Source organism: Lissotriton vulgaris, unplaced genomic scaffold, assembly GCF_964263255.1.
Source record: "Lissotriton vulgaris unplaced genomic scaffold, aLisVul1.2 SCAFFOLD_802, whole genome shotgun sequence".
NCBI classification, from domain to species: Eukaryota; Metazoa; Chordata; class Amphibia; order Caudata; family Salamandridae; genus Lissotriton; species Lissotriton vulgaris.
In genome coordinates, this window is record NW_028250238.1 from 513,523 (window position 1) to 530,232 (window position 16,710).

Here is a 16,710-nt window from a genome sequence, read left to right on the forward strand (position 1 = left end):
CCTGGATGAAGGACAGCTGCCTCAAACTCAACTCAGACAAGATTTAGTCCTCCTCCGAGGCTCCACCCCCTCTGCCTGGGACGACTCCTGGTGGCCCGCAGTGCTCGGACCCATGCCCAAGAACCACGTACACAACCTTGACATAATCATGGACTCCTCGCTCTCAATGAACTGACAAATCCAGGCCTCCTAATCTCACTGCTCAGGAAGATGTTCAAGTTGATGCTCACCGAGTCCAGGTTAATGGTCACCCATGCGCTTGTCTGCAGCAGACTCGCCTGCGGCAATGCACTCTATCCCGGCACCACCAAAAAACTCCTAAAGAAACTGTAAAACATCCAGAACGCCTCTGCCAGACTTATCCTCAACATCCTCCACTGCAGCCACATCACTGGGTACCTGAGAGACTGCCACTGGCTCATGAACAGCAAAAGCATCACCTTCAAGCTCCTAATGCATGCCAACAAAACCCTCCACAGTGCAGGCCCTCCATACCTCTACCACCAACATCTCTGCTCCACCCAAATGGCCCTGGCCTTCATCCCAGGGATCTGCAAGACCTTGGCTGGAGGGCGATCCTTCTCCTACCTCGCTGCGAAGACCTGGAACTCCCTGCTGCTACACATCCGTCAATCCCCATGACTGCCTCAAATCATGAAGAACCTCAAGAGCTGGCCCTTCGCCTGAACCGCAGATAACTCCCCTGAGCGCCTTGAGACCCCAACGGGTGAGTAGTTGCGCTCTACAAGAAACCTGATTGAGATATGACTGCACCCTTTAGGATGAGATGGAGGCGCTTCACCAACTTCTCCCAGAGGAGCACAGGAAAAGGGGTTATGAGATCATCTCTGAGGGGAAAATAGATCTTACACCACCATGCTTTAAATGCCACTGATACTACCGCCAGAGGGGTAAACTCTAGTATCCTCCTGGGCAAGCACGCCTGGCTCCGTATCTCCAGCTTGAAGGCGGACGTACCGCAGAACCTGCTTAACGTGCCGTTTGATGGTCCACATTTATTCAGTCCACAGGTAGACCAGACACTAGCAAAAGATGTTTAAAAAAATACATAGACAGCAAAGGCTATGGGCACCCTACAAACTCTTACTCTTTGTGGCTTCTTCCATCGCACACCCTATCATAGAGGCTCAAAGACCACACCCTGACTCCTCCACATTCTACCAGCATCCACATTTCCAGCAGTCCTCTCCCAGAGTCTATTCCAGGGGACCCAACAGGGGCAATTCAAAAGGCAGAGGTAAAGGTGGGCTCCCCAAAGGAGCTACCACCAAATCCTGACTTGCCTTTTCCAACTACCCACCCACAAACTTCCACACCCCTGATTACACAACACCCGTCAAAGGGTGCCTTCAGGGGTTCTTTCACACATGGTGGAACATCACCTCTGACCAGTGGGTGCTGGAGATTATCCAACATGGTTATTCCCTGGAGCTCACTTGCACGCCTGGCACCGATCCACCTCGCAAACACAAACTCACTCCGAAACACCAAAGACTACTTGGGGAAGAGGGAAATACTCTCCTTCTCAAAGGGGCTATAGAACCCCTCCCTCATAAACAACGTGCCATGGGAGTATATTCTCTATACTTCCTAATTCCCTAAAGGGTGGTTCTCCTAGACCCATTTTGGACTGCAGGCTCCTAAATGAGTACATCTGTCAGAGCATTTCCACATGACAACACTTCAAGGGTGTCATCCTGCTGTTGTAATAAGGTGACTTTCTTGACCGCTTTCTACCTGAAGGGTGATTATTTCCATATACCAATATACCTGGTGCATCACCAATATGTCAGGTTTGTATTTAGTGGGAAGCATTACCAGTTTGGAGTGCTCCCTTACAGGGTCACCACTGCACCCTGGATGTTCCCCAAGTGCCTTGCAGTAGTGACCACTCATTTGTGCAGACAGGACGTTCAGGTCTTCTCCTACCTGGATGACTGGCTAATCAAGGGTGCCAACTGCCAGCAATGCCGCATACATACACACACACATCACAATAAGTCTCCTACACTTGTTAGAGTTTACCATCAACACCACAAAATTCCTCCCACAAATCCAAACTTACTTGAGGCAATTCTCACTTCAGAGGTTGGCATGGCCTATCCAAGTCCTGCCAGGGTCTGGTACTTTCAGGCACTGATTCCTCTTCTTCCAACCACACCACCAGGTCACGATCAGGAGTCATGCGCCTCCTTGGAGTGATGGCGTCCTGCATTGATACAGTGCCTCGTGCCAGATTACACATGCATCCATTGCAGGAATGCCGAGCGAAACAATGGTCTCAAGCGGAGGTTCATTAGGGGGGGGATCTGTTGTTGATCTGCTTCTGCACTTTTCGCGGTGTAGTCGTGGAACACCAACAACCTATACCTTGGGCGGCCTTTTCTCGACCCACTTCTGCAGAGGACCTTTACAATGAACCCCTCCCTTACAGAATGGGGTGCGCACTTAAAGCATCAGACTGTCCAGGACAAGTGGATGCCCAGACACCAGGGCCTCCACATAAACTACCTGGAACTCCTAGCCATTAACCTAGCGTTGAAGGATTCCCTACCTCACCTGACAGGCAAGGTCTTTCTTATCTGGATGGACAATAGAACAGTAATGTATTCCCTTCAGAAACCGGGCAGCACTGATCTCCCCAAAGCTTTCAGCTAGCCCAGAGAATTTGGCGGTGGGCTCCCCACCACAAAATCCATTTGCTAGCGGAGTACCTTTCGGGAATGGACAACTTTGCCACCCTCCTCAGCAGGATGCGGCTACAAGTCCACAAATGGGTACTCTACTTGCAAGTCCTCCTACAGTACTTCGGGCGATGGGACTTCCCAGAAATAGACCTTCACCACAGCAGAAAACGCCAAATGCCCAAACTTCACCTCCACACCCACATTCCAACAGCAGTGCACAATGGATTAGTTAGTCCGGGGTATTTGTCTACACTTTTCCGCCTCTCCCACTACTTCCATTTGTGGTTCGGAGGCTTAAGCAGAGGTCTCCCACCCTCATCCTGGTGTTTCCCACATGAGCCTGCCAGTCCTGGTTTACCACTTGGCTTAAACTCTCACTGGTTCTGCATGAGAAGATCCCCAACAGGCCGGACCTTCAACCTTAAAACCATGGAGAAATCAGCACCCACACCCCAAGTCTCTCGACCTTGCAATCTGGCTTCTTAGATCCTAGAATTTGGGTACCTTAAACTTCTATCTGAATGCATTGCCGTTCTCTAGGAAGCCCTCAGACCTACCACCCATGCTTGTTATGCAGCCAAGTGGAAGAGGTTTGTCGTCTACTGTCACTCAAAACAAATTGATCCTTTATCGAACACAGTGCAGGACATTGTTACGTGCTTCACTTGCAGGCTTGCGGACTGGCTTTCACCTCCATACGGTTACACCTAGCCGCTGTGGCCGCCTTTCGTCAGAACACCCAACACATCCCTCTCTTCGGGATTCCAATCATTAAGCCTTTCGTGGAGGGTCTTAAGAGAATCCTTCCCCATCAGGTCCAGCCAGCCCAGGCACGGAATTTTAACATTGTACCGACAAGATTCATGGGTTCTCCATTCGAGCCCCTCCCCTCCTGCCCACTCCAGTTTCCCTCTTTGAAGTTGGCATTTCTGTACACTCGTGTGTCAGTGAGCTACAAGCACTAACCATTGAAGTCCATTTCTTCCAAGTACATAGGGCTATGGTTGTCCTCCGCACTAACCCCAGATTCCTCCCTAAGGTGGTCTCCCAGTTCCACCGTATTCAGTTTTTTGAGCTCCCTGTCAACTTCCAACAACTTGACTTAGTTGCGGAGTGGGCTCGCCTCAATTTGATGTAAACTGAGCTTTCGTATACTACTCTGACAGAATTAAACCATTTAGGTAACATTTTGTTGCTTTCTCCAAACCCCACAAAGGGAAGGCTCTGTCCAAATTAGACATTGCCAGATGGGATTGTGAGATGCATTCACACATACCTATGCTAAAGCAAAAAGGACCATGCCCATTTCTCCTAGAGCCCACTCTACTCTGAGTGGGGGCCGGAAGAATATCTTCTATGGCCTTTCTGGAGAACATTCCAAGAGCTTACATATGCAAAGCGGCTACCTGGTGCACAACACACAGATTTACAAAACATTACTGTGTGGATTTGCTAACCCACAAACAGGCTAATGTTGGCCAGGCAGTATTCTGTTCACTCTTCCAATCTACTGCTATACACATAGGCTGGCCACCACTTTTGGGATGACTGCTTTACAGTCTGTACATGGCATATGTATCTACAGGCACACATGCCTCGAAAGAAAATGTTTCCCTTCAAGTATCCGTTTGTGGCATGTAGTGCTGTAGATTCACATGCACCCACTCCTTTCTGGATGCCTGTGGCTATTGCAGTGTCCTTTACTATCTATTTTCCCTCTTTTGGGTAGACATCTCTCTATACATCGCTTTACATCACTTTTAATCCTCATCGGGCGTGTGGGAAAACAATCTAACAATGTAGTCTATGGCCATGTGTATTACCAACAAGAGGGTGAGTCACCACACTGTGTCCCTTGAAAGACTTCTTCAACGAAAAACAACTTGCACATCTCCATACCCAGCACAGATTGTAAGAGTATGCAGAGCATGTGAATCTACAGCACTACATGCCATGAATAAATGCTTACAGGGTGACATTTTCCTTACAAGTGTCATTTCATGTTTTGTGAATTGCTTGCACTCCTAAATCAAGCTATTCGCACATGGATACTAAGCATACACATCTAAATATCTTTGCTGGTAGTGCACAGAGTGAGTACTAAATATGTAAAGGTATTAATGAGAGACTTAAAACTTTAAGTTGGAGTAGTTTGTACTCCATGTGAAGGAGTGAAACTGCGGAAGGAGAGAATGACTCGCGGAGATTGTGTTTGAGTGATGGAAGGCAACCGAAAAGTGGGAGTAGGGTACTTGAGAAGTAGAGATAACGTGATCATTAGTGTTCTAATCTGCTTGAAAGGAGTAGTTTTAGAGCAGGGGTGTACTTTATGAGAAGGTGTGGAATTAAAGATGAGTTGGAGGCACTCAGAGGTGATACTGGAGTATGATTCTCTAGGTATTAGCGAGGATATTCGTGGAATGGTGGGAGAGAAGGTACTCGTGATGTAGGAGTAGAGATGTCCTCTCGCTTATCTCTAGGTAGTATTTCTGAAATAGGTCATACGAGAGTTACTATTAAAGCGAATCGATAAAGAAGGCAGGAAAAAGGAGGATGGTGCGTACTCCAGGCAAGAGAAGGCACACTCCATGTGAGGTGCTGTTGACTCTGGGAGTAGCACTGACCGAAGCTGCAGAGGACCCAGAGGAGTACGGGCTGCACATGGAGGGCGCTAGGATTACTACACAAGAGGATGAGGAGGGGACTCCGTGGTTTTGGGACACTTAGGGGTGAGCTGAGGAGAGCGGTCTCCTCATTACCTGGAGTAGTAAGCCTCCTCCTAGCAGCCTTCCCTCCACCCGCAGGGAGCGTACCGTCTCCGCGGTCCTGACAGTGGACACACACTCCATGCATAGGACAGAAGTTCTTTCAGAGGACCTGGAAATGGTTGTAGGGCATAGAAACAGACTTCCCTTTCACTTCCCAGCCGCCCTGCAGCGAGGATTCAAAGGGGCTTTTGTAGGGCTGAGTCTCCGCAGTTTGTCTTGGGATCTTGGTCCGACTCGAGGTATGCAGGCTCGCTTCAGTACCGGAGCTCAGTGAAGTGAGGTTTGAATTCTGTGGGCTCCTTCCATTTAATTTCATAATCGATGTGCTGCTGGTTTGTGACAGCTCGGCCTTTACTCGCAGCCCATCTCACTACACATGGAAGATGTTCCTTGTTCAGGACGTTTCTATACCTCCACACGACCCCTGTGCGTGCCCCCTGATATGTTAGCCTGTTTTCATTTAGGCGACGTTGTCGGTAACTGCATCATCTTCCAGAGTAAACAAACTTTGTCTCTCCTCCCGACATGCACCGCTCACACGCGCACCCAATCCGCGGCTCTCCGAGGCACGCGCAGCAGCAGGGTTGTAGGTGCGCTTCTGCCCAAGAGGGCTCATTGTGTTTGGTTGCACACGGTATCGAGATCTCCCACCTTCTTCAGTGGATGTTACTTATCACTTCATGTTCGTCAAAAAAAGTACACAGTCCTCCCCGCTTCCTGAAAAGCTCACTTGCTGCATTTGCCCATGCAGGCATACTTGCGTCCTTTCGCCTAAGCCCACGTTTTACGGTCTAGCCCCACCCATTAATGGGACACCCCTGCATCTGGCTGCATCCTGCACTCTTAGCCAGCTCCCAGCCACCCCCGTCACAGCATCCATCTTCAGTGCGCACCGTTTGCCTTACTCCTGATGGGGATCAGCCACGCGGAGGTCTGTCCGAGGCCCAGCAAAGGCGCCGTTGTTACTCTGGCTCCTGTGAACAAGGGGGTTCTTGGCCTAGCTGATAAAGGGGGGCCTGCAAACACGCGTCAGAACTGCAGCGCTGCCTCGTGTATGCTTAGGACACCCTTCTACCCAACAATGCATTGAATCTGTTGTGGCGGCGAGGCACACCTCCCTGCTGCTGTGAACGTGTCTGGTACTGCGGGGTTTATGAACCGATGCCGGGTACAAGAAACCAGGCGGGGTTTGGGCAGTCTTCAGTGCTGGCTCGTTCCCAGGCGCCCCTGGTGGTTCCCGTGGGTTCCTGCAGCCTCTCCTTGGCAGGGCGCCTCCAGCTGTAATTTGTCCAGTTTGCGTCCTTGTACTTGGTGTACAATAGCCTTGTACCGCTTCCAGAAAGCGGATATTGTTGGAGAGTCGCGGCAGGTGCACGTCCTTCTTGCTGAGAACAAATATGCCAGCGCTATCCTTCGACAAATGTGTTTTTAAGGATCGCGGCTCATAAATCAACCCGCGTCGGCTGCCTCGAGACAGTTATTCTGCGTCTCAAACAGAAGTGGCAGTGCCAGGGAAATGCCAGCTGCCTGTTTCAGCCCCTTTGGGTACCACTTCTGAATGCTGATGTAGCTGTCCTTCTGAATGAATTGATTTGATGGGTTTGTCCTACGCTCTAGGAACCATGATCACCCACATTGAAGATGCCTGCCTCGGGCGTCATGTTCCGTACATTTGTATAGTACCTAAACGTATCTGTGTTCTGTAGCACTTTCAGGATTTGGGTCCCTTTGTGGTTCTGGGCTATTCCTGAACCGGAAGCCGAGTGGTCTGTCGCCATTGCATCTGTTCGGTTTCGGGTTGTTCAGAGTGGAGTCTTACAGGCGGGGTGGCCAGTGAGGTTAAAATAGACTCCTGTATTCTTTAGTCATTGATTGTATCTGATGGCAGCGACTGCATTCTGCCATGATCTGTTTGTTTAGAACATTGTGTGCAGGGATGAGGGCATCAAAGGACAGTGTGGCGCGGATGCCTTTTGGTCTGTTGAGTCGGGCGCTGTGTTTCCAGCTTTCTTTGCCTATAAAAAGTGGGTGGGGCAGTGGCGGCTGGTGGAATTTGAAGCTGGTGAGGCGTATGCATAACGAATGAACGTATGAGAGCATCAGCCATGGCTGCATCCGCCATCAGACCAGCCCACGCTACGATCCTGCTGTCCCCAGCGCTTCGACTAATCACTTCTAACACCAGTACACACTTCAATGCGGCACTTTCCCTGGCAGCGAGAGGATGAAATGCTGCATCAGCCTTGCATCCATCAGACCAGCCCCCGCTACGAGCCTGCTGTCACCCAGCACTTTGACTAATCACTTCTAACACCAGTACACAGTGACCGCAGAACATTCTGGAAACACCTAAAGATTCACACATTTTGGCAAACGTACGCCTGGTGGTCCGCTTACTGTTTCTAATTTCTTGCAACCTACTCCTCTTTCCGTGCACCGTCCCGTGGCTGCCATAGAGCATGGTAAAAACAAATACATTAAAAAAATGGTTTCACGACTGATGTCACTCCTACGCTTCCGTTTGCTCTGGCAGAGGCTTTACAAAACACATCACTCCGCACACTCCAAGCCTGTGCTCTCCCACATCTCCACAGCAAACACCTGGGCCTGCAGGGAGTGCCAGCCCATTCTCCCCTGCAGCGCACTGCTTTCCAAAGCAGGCCCTCACCTTCCCTCCAAGCCTGTGCAATCCCACATACCCACCGCAAACACCCGGGCCTGCAAGATGTCCCAGCCCAGGCCATTCTCACCTGCAGGACACACGCTTTCCTGGGCAGCCCCCCACCCTCTTTCCTCCAGGCCCCTCACACTTCAAAACCTGTGCTCTCCCACACCTCCACAGCAAAAACCCGGGCCTGTAGTGTATGCCAACCCGTTCTCGTCTGCAGGGCACATGCGTTGCAGATCGACCCTCCTCTTTGCCCCCACTCTCCCCAACCTGTTTAGTCCCACCAGGCACCTCTCTGGGCAAAGATTTCACCTCGTTAACTTATGTCAGATTAATACCGAACTACAGCAAACCGCAATTGCCGTGTGTACACGATCTTCCTTCAGTGTGAGCACCAGCTGAGCCGTAGGAGGTTCGGGATCGAAAGGCGCTCGAATTGAGCATATTTGAACTAAAGGCAGCGGCGGCTGAAATGCTCGAGGGGGGGTCGCGACCCGAATACAAATTTACCAGCATTAAAAATTATAAAATGAACGTGCCTGAGGGCTAGGAATCTAGGATACCACCTCCGCTCTGGCCTGTTCTGGTGGGTCTACGACGCTTGTTCCTGCTGCAGGAAGCAGCCAACTTCCCTCCCCTACGCAACGCAAGGGAAGCAGCGCCGGCCAATCACGGAGTTCATGGAGCAGGGCTAATACTGCCCATAATGAGACCCGGCTCCCCCGGGTCTCTGCCTGGGTGAGTGCAAGGAGAGGAGGAGGAGGGAAGGGGCTACTGTGTGTGTGCGCATGCGCGGGCAAGTAAAAAAAAAATGACTTGTCCTAAATGCGCGCACACTTCTGCTGCCCTCTGCCCTCCCTGCCACGCTGATCTGCTGCTATCTGCTAGCCCAGCCTGCCGGCTGCCACTCACTGCTGCAGGCCCGCCCCCCACACACCCTTCCGCGATGACGTCACTATAGTTAGTGACTCCAACTGATGGCGACCTCAAGGCTCAATAATAATTATCATTACTCTGTAATTAAATTGGTATGTATTTATGCAGCGGTCGTCCATGGCTAGTGGGGCAACGCCCCAACGCCCCCAATGGACAAACTGCCACTGGGGTGGGGGGAGGTTGATACCATTCTGTGGGCGTGGAAGGGTTAAGGTTGCTTCTTCAGGGAGGTTGATAAGTAGATGTGTGAGCGGATATAGATGTCCCTTCAATGGCCAGACACCAGTGGGTATATAACGGATTTCCAGTGGGGGTGCTGTCCTGTAAATGTACTTCTCTAAAGCAGGGAACTATTAGACAGCGTTTCTTTTAAAACACAAAATTGCTACCAGAGGAAAAGCCTTTGAAGGGCACCTTTATCGTCCTTTCTACATATAAAATCTTTCAAGTTTTATGGGTATACTGCAGCACCTCCGCACAGTCCCAGCAACTGCGCCAGGCACTCTGGAAGCTGGATGTTATGATGGGGCCAGGAATTGTGTTAAGTGATTACTCAAAAGTCTTTGTGCCACAATACCTTCCTCAGAAAGTTGCGCTTTATAAAACCCTTTTAAACATAAACGCAATATGGCATAGTGTTGCTGTTGTGTGATCTCGCATTATCATTTTATAAGGAAATCCTGTAAGGCAAATGCTTAGACAGCTATGTGGATGGGAGCTCTTATGTTTTGGAGAGATGATTTTACTGACTTTAATCTGCTGGATGAAGTCTTAAGTAACGCTGGTTACACAAGCAGAAACCTCACTGGGCAGCAGAAGAGCGCATCATGTGAAAATGTAGAATCTATACTGATCATTCAGAATTTTTTGCTTTTTTTGCACAGGGACATCGGCAGTCGATTAGAAGTAAGGCGGAAGGTGGATGCCTGCTTTGGGACCTCCAATTACATTGGCAGGCTGGAGCACGCGCAGGCCCGGCTGACCCTGTCCTACAACCGCCGTGGAGATCTGGCCATATATCTTGTCAGCCCTATGGGAACACGTTCTACTCTCCTGGCTTCCAGGTATGGATTTCCTCACATGACTTAATTTCCAGTTGGAGTAAGAGAACAGCGTGAACTGGGGTGGCGGACTGGAGTGTGCTGGTTGTTTTGGCCAAACCATGTCTGCATTTTCAGTGTGCCAGGTTTTCCATTCAAGTGTTTCTAGACCTAGAAATGGTGCTGCTCCATGTGGTCTGGATGGAGAAGCCACAAGCAGCATTCCCAGACTCTAAACCGGACAGGATGCAGCTCTCTGTATGCAAAAACCATCACAGCTGCAGCATGTGTGCTCTTGTGGAGAAAGATTACTTTGCCAAAACCTACAGTGCCTTTGCCATTCTGCCTACGTTTTATTGTGAAGAGTGTTCTCCTGTCACTAGCGCTTCCTAAGTCTGATGTGCCATGTGCATGCTACATGGGGAGGGCGGAGGAAGTTGTACGTTCTGCTTGCAGTCTGTTGGGTGGGTTGGCGGGGGTGGGGTGGGGGGTGAGGGAGGAGGGAGGGGGAGGAGGGGGGAGGGAGGAGGGTCGTGTGTGGACAGAAATGGGTAAGTGGATGATGGTATGCATTGTGCTATTAGCTGGAGTGCTGAGTGAAAGTATAAGATTACTGCCTTCAAAAAGTTGGGGTTTCGCAGAGGTAACTGCATGGTTCTGCTGGGGATGGGTGTCTTGCTGAGCCCCTTGTACAGCGTCGGATGTGGATAGTGCTGTGTGCCACTTTAAAGTTCTCAGAAGTCGCATGCTTTAAGACACACAAGCGGCCACATGAATCAATGTTGCCGTTTGCGAATCCTTAATTGCGAAAATTAAGGAATCGCAATTAAGAATTCGCAAACGGCAATGCATCAAAATTTCGCAAATATTTTTGCGATTTCTTATTTTTCCTTTATTGCGATTCTCAATTTGCGAATCGCAATTAAGGAATCCCATTCCCATTGATTCCTATGGGCCTCTTGGCCCATAGGAATCAATGGGAAGGCATTCACAATTTGCGATTTTCAATTTGCGAATCGCAAATTGAAAATGCCATTTCAAGGGTGCAGGGGGGGGGTCCAAAGAACGGGGGTCCAAAGAACCCCTCCCTGCACCCCTGAAATTAAACTTAAGTGCAATTTACACACACACATGTCCCAAGGACGTGTGTGTGTGTAAAATGCAACTTTCGGTAAATTAGCATGAAGTCCAACTTCTTCCAAATTGCGAATTCGCATTTTTGAAATGATCATGCATTGCATTTAAGAAATCTCAAATTGCGATTTCTTAAATGCAATCGCAATTGTAGAAATCGCAACATAATTGCGATTTCTAAAATTGCGAAAATAGCAAAAAAGCTTAATGCATCCAAAATCAATTAATTGCATTCGCAAACGGACGAATTTTGCGATTCGCACCGTTTGCGAATGCAATTCAGTTTGATGCATTTGGGCAAATATGTCTACTCCCAGGCAGCTCATATTGTGCCATCGCCCCACTTCAGAGAATGGGTATGTTTTGCTGCTGGGATCCTTCTGCACTGTCAGTTCCTTCTGGTGTAGGAATAATGTACTGTGTATGTTCTGCTGGGGTGGGCGTGCTCTCACCTATTTGATCGTAGTAGGGCTTCATGCTGTTACATGGAGCTTTAGGAGGGAGACTGGGAAGGAATGATCCTATGCTGCTTGGTTTCGCCTTGCTTTGACTTGTGATTTGTCTGCTAGAAGTGGAGCACCCTATGCAAGCTGCACAGTGGTCAGGTGGGTCTGGGAGTGATGTGTGTGTGCTACCTCGGCTCCGTGGGTGTTTGATAAACCCCCATGCCTCTAATTTTTGGGTCCTCTTGTGTTCTCGGTAGGCCCCATGACTACTCCTCGGAAGGCTTCAATGACTGGGCCTTTATGACCACTCATTCCTGGGATGAAAAGCCGTCTGGTGACTGGGCCTTGGAAATCGAAAACACCGGCACCGCGAAAAACTATGGTGAGTAATGGAGGATTTGTAGTCGCACAGTGCAACCCGGAGGGAGATGGAAAACTGTCCCTGCTCATTGGCCCAAAGTAGACTGTCCCCACATCTAGGACATATGTCATGTAGTGCTCACAGCTAACTTGTGGCCCGATGTCAAGTGCCGTACCTTCAGCCACTCTTGACTTTTACTCTAAAGCCCACTATGGGAAAAAATGGGAAATTCAGTAAGGCCAAGTGCTTTTAGCTAAAAAGCCAGGTCCGGCTGCAGGCGTTGCACATCACATGGCACTCGGCAGCTGTGTGCATCCAAACTTGGAGCAGGCTGCCAGTGTAAGAGTGCATGCACATTGAAAACGCATGCATACGTCTGGCAGCATGATTACTATGAATAAGGTAAAAAAATTAACTTTGTCAGAGATGGATACAAACACCTGTTAGAAACTGGTACTCATTTATGTAAACAAAAGTCTACTGAGGCAGTGCTTGCAAGTGAAAATTCATTTTGATGAAATAATCTGCTTAAATGGCACCCGGACATTTTTGAGTAAGCAACGCCAATATACCCCAAGTACACACTCTTGTGGACTAGTACGTCTCCTGTCTCTAATCTGGACTCCTGCCATCCTTTCAGTTTTTGTGATTGTGGGCCTGAGGGATAGACTCGCTGGCACTTATTATATTGTACATTTGTGTTCTGTAAGTTTCTATTGCTGCTCACACCCTCGGTGTGTTCTTTCTCTAATCCTTTTATAGGGACTTGTGAGGAACAATCCTTTCTAATCGTGTCTTCCTCACCTGCCCCTTTGATCTTTTCAGGACCAGTTGTGCTTCCCTCCCCCAATGTATACCAACACTTTGAGTGAATAGAAATAGGCTGAGCACGAGCATCAAACGGTATTTGAAAACATCTGGACCAGTCTAATCGACTTGAAGTGCTACAGTTTACTGGTGGGCTGCACAGATCTTCTAAATCACTCATGCATATGTTCCTCTCTCCTAGCAGCTTTTGTCTCCATCCATTCACTCCCTGTGCTGTGCTTAAGGAAAAGGCCTCTTGTAATAGTTTAACTTGCATATCTAATGTTTAATATGGGCGTGGTGACGGGCATTCTGTGCAGTTTAATCGTCCGGTTTCAAAGCTGGAAGGTCCGCTAGAGACCATTGCAGTTCAATTACAGGAATCGGTATGGAGAAGAGGTGTTTTTAATCCAGTCTTGGTTACATCTTAAATAAATAGATAAGCAATTAGATGAATCGTATTCGTGTTTAAAGACCTGTTCTATGGGGAGGCTAGTTTAGAGATTATTACAGGCCACTGACTTTCCCAGTCCATAAAGTCAGCTGTGGTCTTTTGGACCTCTGGAGGGTTGGCCGTAATTGTGTCCAATGGTGGGCGGTAGAGAGTGGTCTTCCAGTATTCCTCTGACCGCGAATAAGAGCATGTCGACCATGGACCAACCGGAATGTAACCACATGTAGGGAATACTATTCCCTGCAGAGTTGGGCTTTAAACTCCTTTCTGAAATATCTGATTGCTATTGGTCTACTGGTTGCTCAGCAGAAGGTCCACCGCTTAACCCCACAAACCGCTAAACAGCATCTTCCCACATATCCATTACTGAACCTGAGCATGTTAATCGTAGGATCAGCTTCTAGCCTTGTGTTTTGTCCACGAATGCTGTTCAAGCAGATGTAAGGACCTTAAATTGGACTTTTGTTGCCCTGGCCGCCAGTGAAAGTGTACCCTGTCCATGGTGATGTGTGGTCTAAAGATGCCAAACCATGTAGTTTGCGTGATGGGTACACTGGTCTCTGTTGGAATTGAGTCATGGAATACACCGGACCGACGGTAAAAAGGGAGTTGCAGGAGTCTGTCCTTGAAAGCACCGTAGACCTAATAACGGAAGATCAATGTTGGAAGCTCCAAAAAAATAAAAAGGAGTACTTTTTTTCCCAGTTGATGGAAACTGCATGTGTTCAAGGTCACTCTGAAGTGCTCGTTGCAGTGCAGACTCAGGTTGTATGAAATGATTTAATTAGAAGGGGTTGGTTTTCAAGATAACTGGGTTATGTCTGCAAATTCTGCCTCCAATGTAATGCCTGCTGTCTCTGGAAAGACTTCCTTGCAGTCAACAACCTTTATTCCATGGCTCCAAACTACTCGGCTGGACATGTTTGACATTCCTGTGCAAGAAAATCATTACTTTGAAGAGGCGGTGGCGTTGGGCTAAGCCACAATGGCGAGGGAAGATTCTACTACGTCCCTCAAGGAGGCTTTGAGAGAGTTTGAAGAGGAATAAACTGCAGCAGGGGATAAAGATACTTTTTTTAGCCTTTTTCTGGTAATTGATGTTAATGAGGACTGGGGCCATACACCATGATAAAGCTTTCAGAAGCCTGCTCCTTCAGAATATCACACTGAGGGACACCCACAGAAAGCTATACTCAGACCTAAGCATCTCCTAAATTACTAAAAGCCACGTCATCACCGTTTGCCTTGAGGCAGGTAGTGGTTTCAGTGCCAGTGGCCTTGGAGCATCCTCTTACAACTGCTTTGGGTGACTAACTTTGAGGGGGTAGACCCCCTGGAATTTACATTTGATCCCAAAACCAGGGCACTTCGAAGTCCCTAGTTCTGCCTCATAGGCCTTAAAAGGCGGATTGAAAATTGGCCTGTAATGAAAGGTCCCTTCAACATGACACTGCATCACGTTAGATTCTAGCAAGGGCCATTTGAAGTTGACCTTGGGCAAGAAATAAGACAGAGCAATACACCTCGACCCTGAAACCAGACATGGGGGCCCTGATTTTGAATCCTTCCGTAGAAGTGGTATCACACTTATTTAAACTTACTTTTGATAAAACTGTGGTGCATTTTCATTACAAACGCAAGAAAAAAATTGCTGTAAATTCCTACTACATTACTCTCACCGATACCCACCACCTGTCAGGCCCCAACCTATCGACTATCCTGGTGCACCATAACCAGAATGACTAGTAGGATGGGAACCAAGCTCCAGAGCATCTGGGGGATGAGATAGAATGATGCATGGAACAATTATCACATAGGCTGTCCACTTAACGAATGGATAGTGGCCAGTCCCATTGGATAATTTCCTCTGTTTGGAGGAATTGTATAGATGACAGTTCATGTTAACATGAAGCTACAAAGGGAGACCATAATCTATAAAACACATGTGCCACAAAGTTATTGAGCATTTCAGAACAACTTGAGAAATCTATTTAAACACCTTCAAACAGTGAAATATGGAACATTACATACCTTGGGAAATATCTGGAAAGAATCACCTGCACAACTAGCTCCAGAGCCTGCTGATCAATGCTGCCAATTTAGCTTCTGTGTAATGCTGTAATAAAATGTCTAAGTGATAGTGAACATAAATCATTTTCAAATATGCTTTGCTGGGTCTTTGTTTCAATAGTCGCTAAGGATTCCTGGTGGTATTGTTGCGGTTTTATGCCTGCTTATATGCAGGATAATGCACAGCCCATTATTCTGTAACCGTGATAGTGGCATCACACTTATTGACACATTCAAAAACTTGTCTTCTGAACTAAGAATGCCTGTCAAGTCAACTCGAGCAGTTTTGCAGCGTGAATCTTTCTGGATTCACTATGCTGTGCATATTCCGCGGTCTTGTGGTTGGGTCCGGATTCGTAGTCTTTTCTTAGTTTTTTTGTTTTTTTTTCGTAGCCCTTGTGGGCGTCGGCGTCACACCTCCTCGGGTGCATTTCCGGTGACGTCGGCATGCTTCCTGCGGAAGCTCCCACTCTTGGGCGCCATCTTCAGATTCTTTTTTCCGCGGTCGGGTCTGGATCGTTCCCGTTGGGCTCCAGACATTTTTGGAGAAAGCACTGAAAAGATTTGAAGTTGGAGAAGATATTGGAAGGAGAAGACTAAAGAAGACTTCGCAGAACATTGACGAAGAGAAAAGAAGGAGAAAACCTCGAACTTCGACGATCGTCGACGTCCACACGCTCAGGGAGGCCTGAACGCTCAAGGATGGACAACACGCCGTTCAAGTTCTGCCCGAACTGCAGACACAAGTACGCGCAGAAAGACCAGCATCCGGTTTGCAACCTTTGCCTACCGGTAGAACACAGAAGCGAGGACTGCAACGCCTGCTCTGTCTTCGCCCAGAAGACCCTTTCGTGTGAGGAAGAGCCAGAGGGTAGCACACGCCACCCTCGAAGGAAAAGCCCCAACACCATCGCTGTACGAGCTGGGGATGTCCTCGGAGGAAGAGGACAACGCTGCCGCTGAAGACGACAGCTACACGGTCGTAGAGACCGATTACAAGAAGACACCTGATAAGGTAGGAGACTCGACGTCCCACAAGAACACGAGAGACTCTGAGTCTCGAAAGTACGAGGGCAAGAGCCCAAAGGCGCCGACGCAGCGACATCTGCCGTCCGCGACCACAAACAGGCCCAGCGGATCCTCGGAGAAGGAGTCCCTGGCGCCGAGAGCTGTTGAACAGCAGAAGGCGTTGAAGATCGTCGCCGAAAGGGACCGATCGACGTAGAGGGAGAAAGACCCTAAAGCCTCGGCGCCGTCCAAGGACCCGAAAGCGAGTTCGACGTCCAAGTCATCGACGCCGAGAATCTCGCCGCCGAGC

The 16,710-nt window shown here is 48.7% G+C and overlaps 1 protein-coding gene across 1 annotated transcript in view; it reads left to right on the plus strand.

Moving 5' to 3' along the window:
• FURIN (furin, paired basic amino acid cleaving enzyme) overlaps window positions 1-16,710 on the plus strand; it is a 375,254-nt gene that overhangs the window by 331,177 nt on the left and 27,367 nt on the right. Inside the window, exons 13-14 of the mRNA XM_086950518.1 lie at window positions 9,965-10,144; window positions 11,958-12,082. Of these exons, the coding sequence (XP_086806644.1) occupies window positions 9,965-10,144; window positions 11,958-12,082 (305 nt within the window). The remainder of the gene's footprint in view (window positions 1-9,964; window positions 10,145-11,957; window positions 12,083-16,710) is intronic.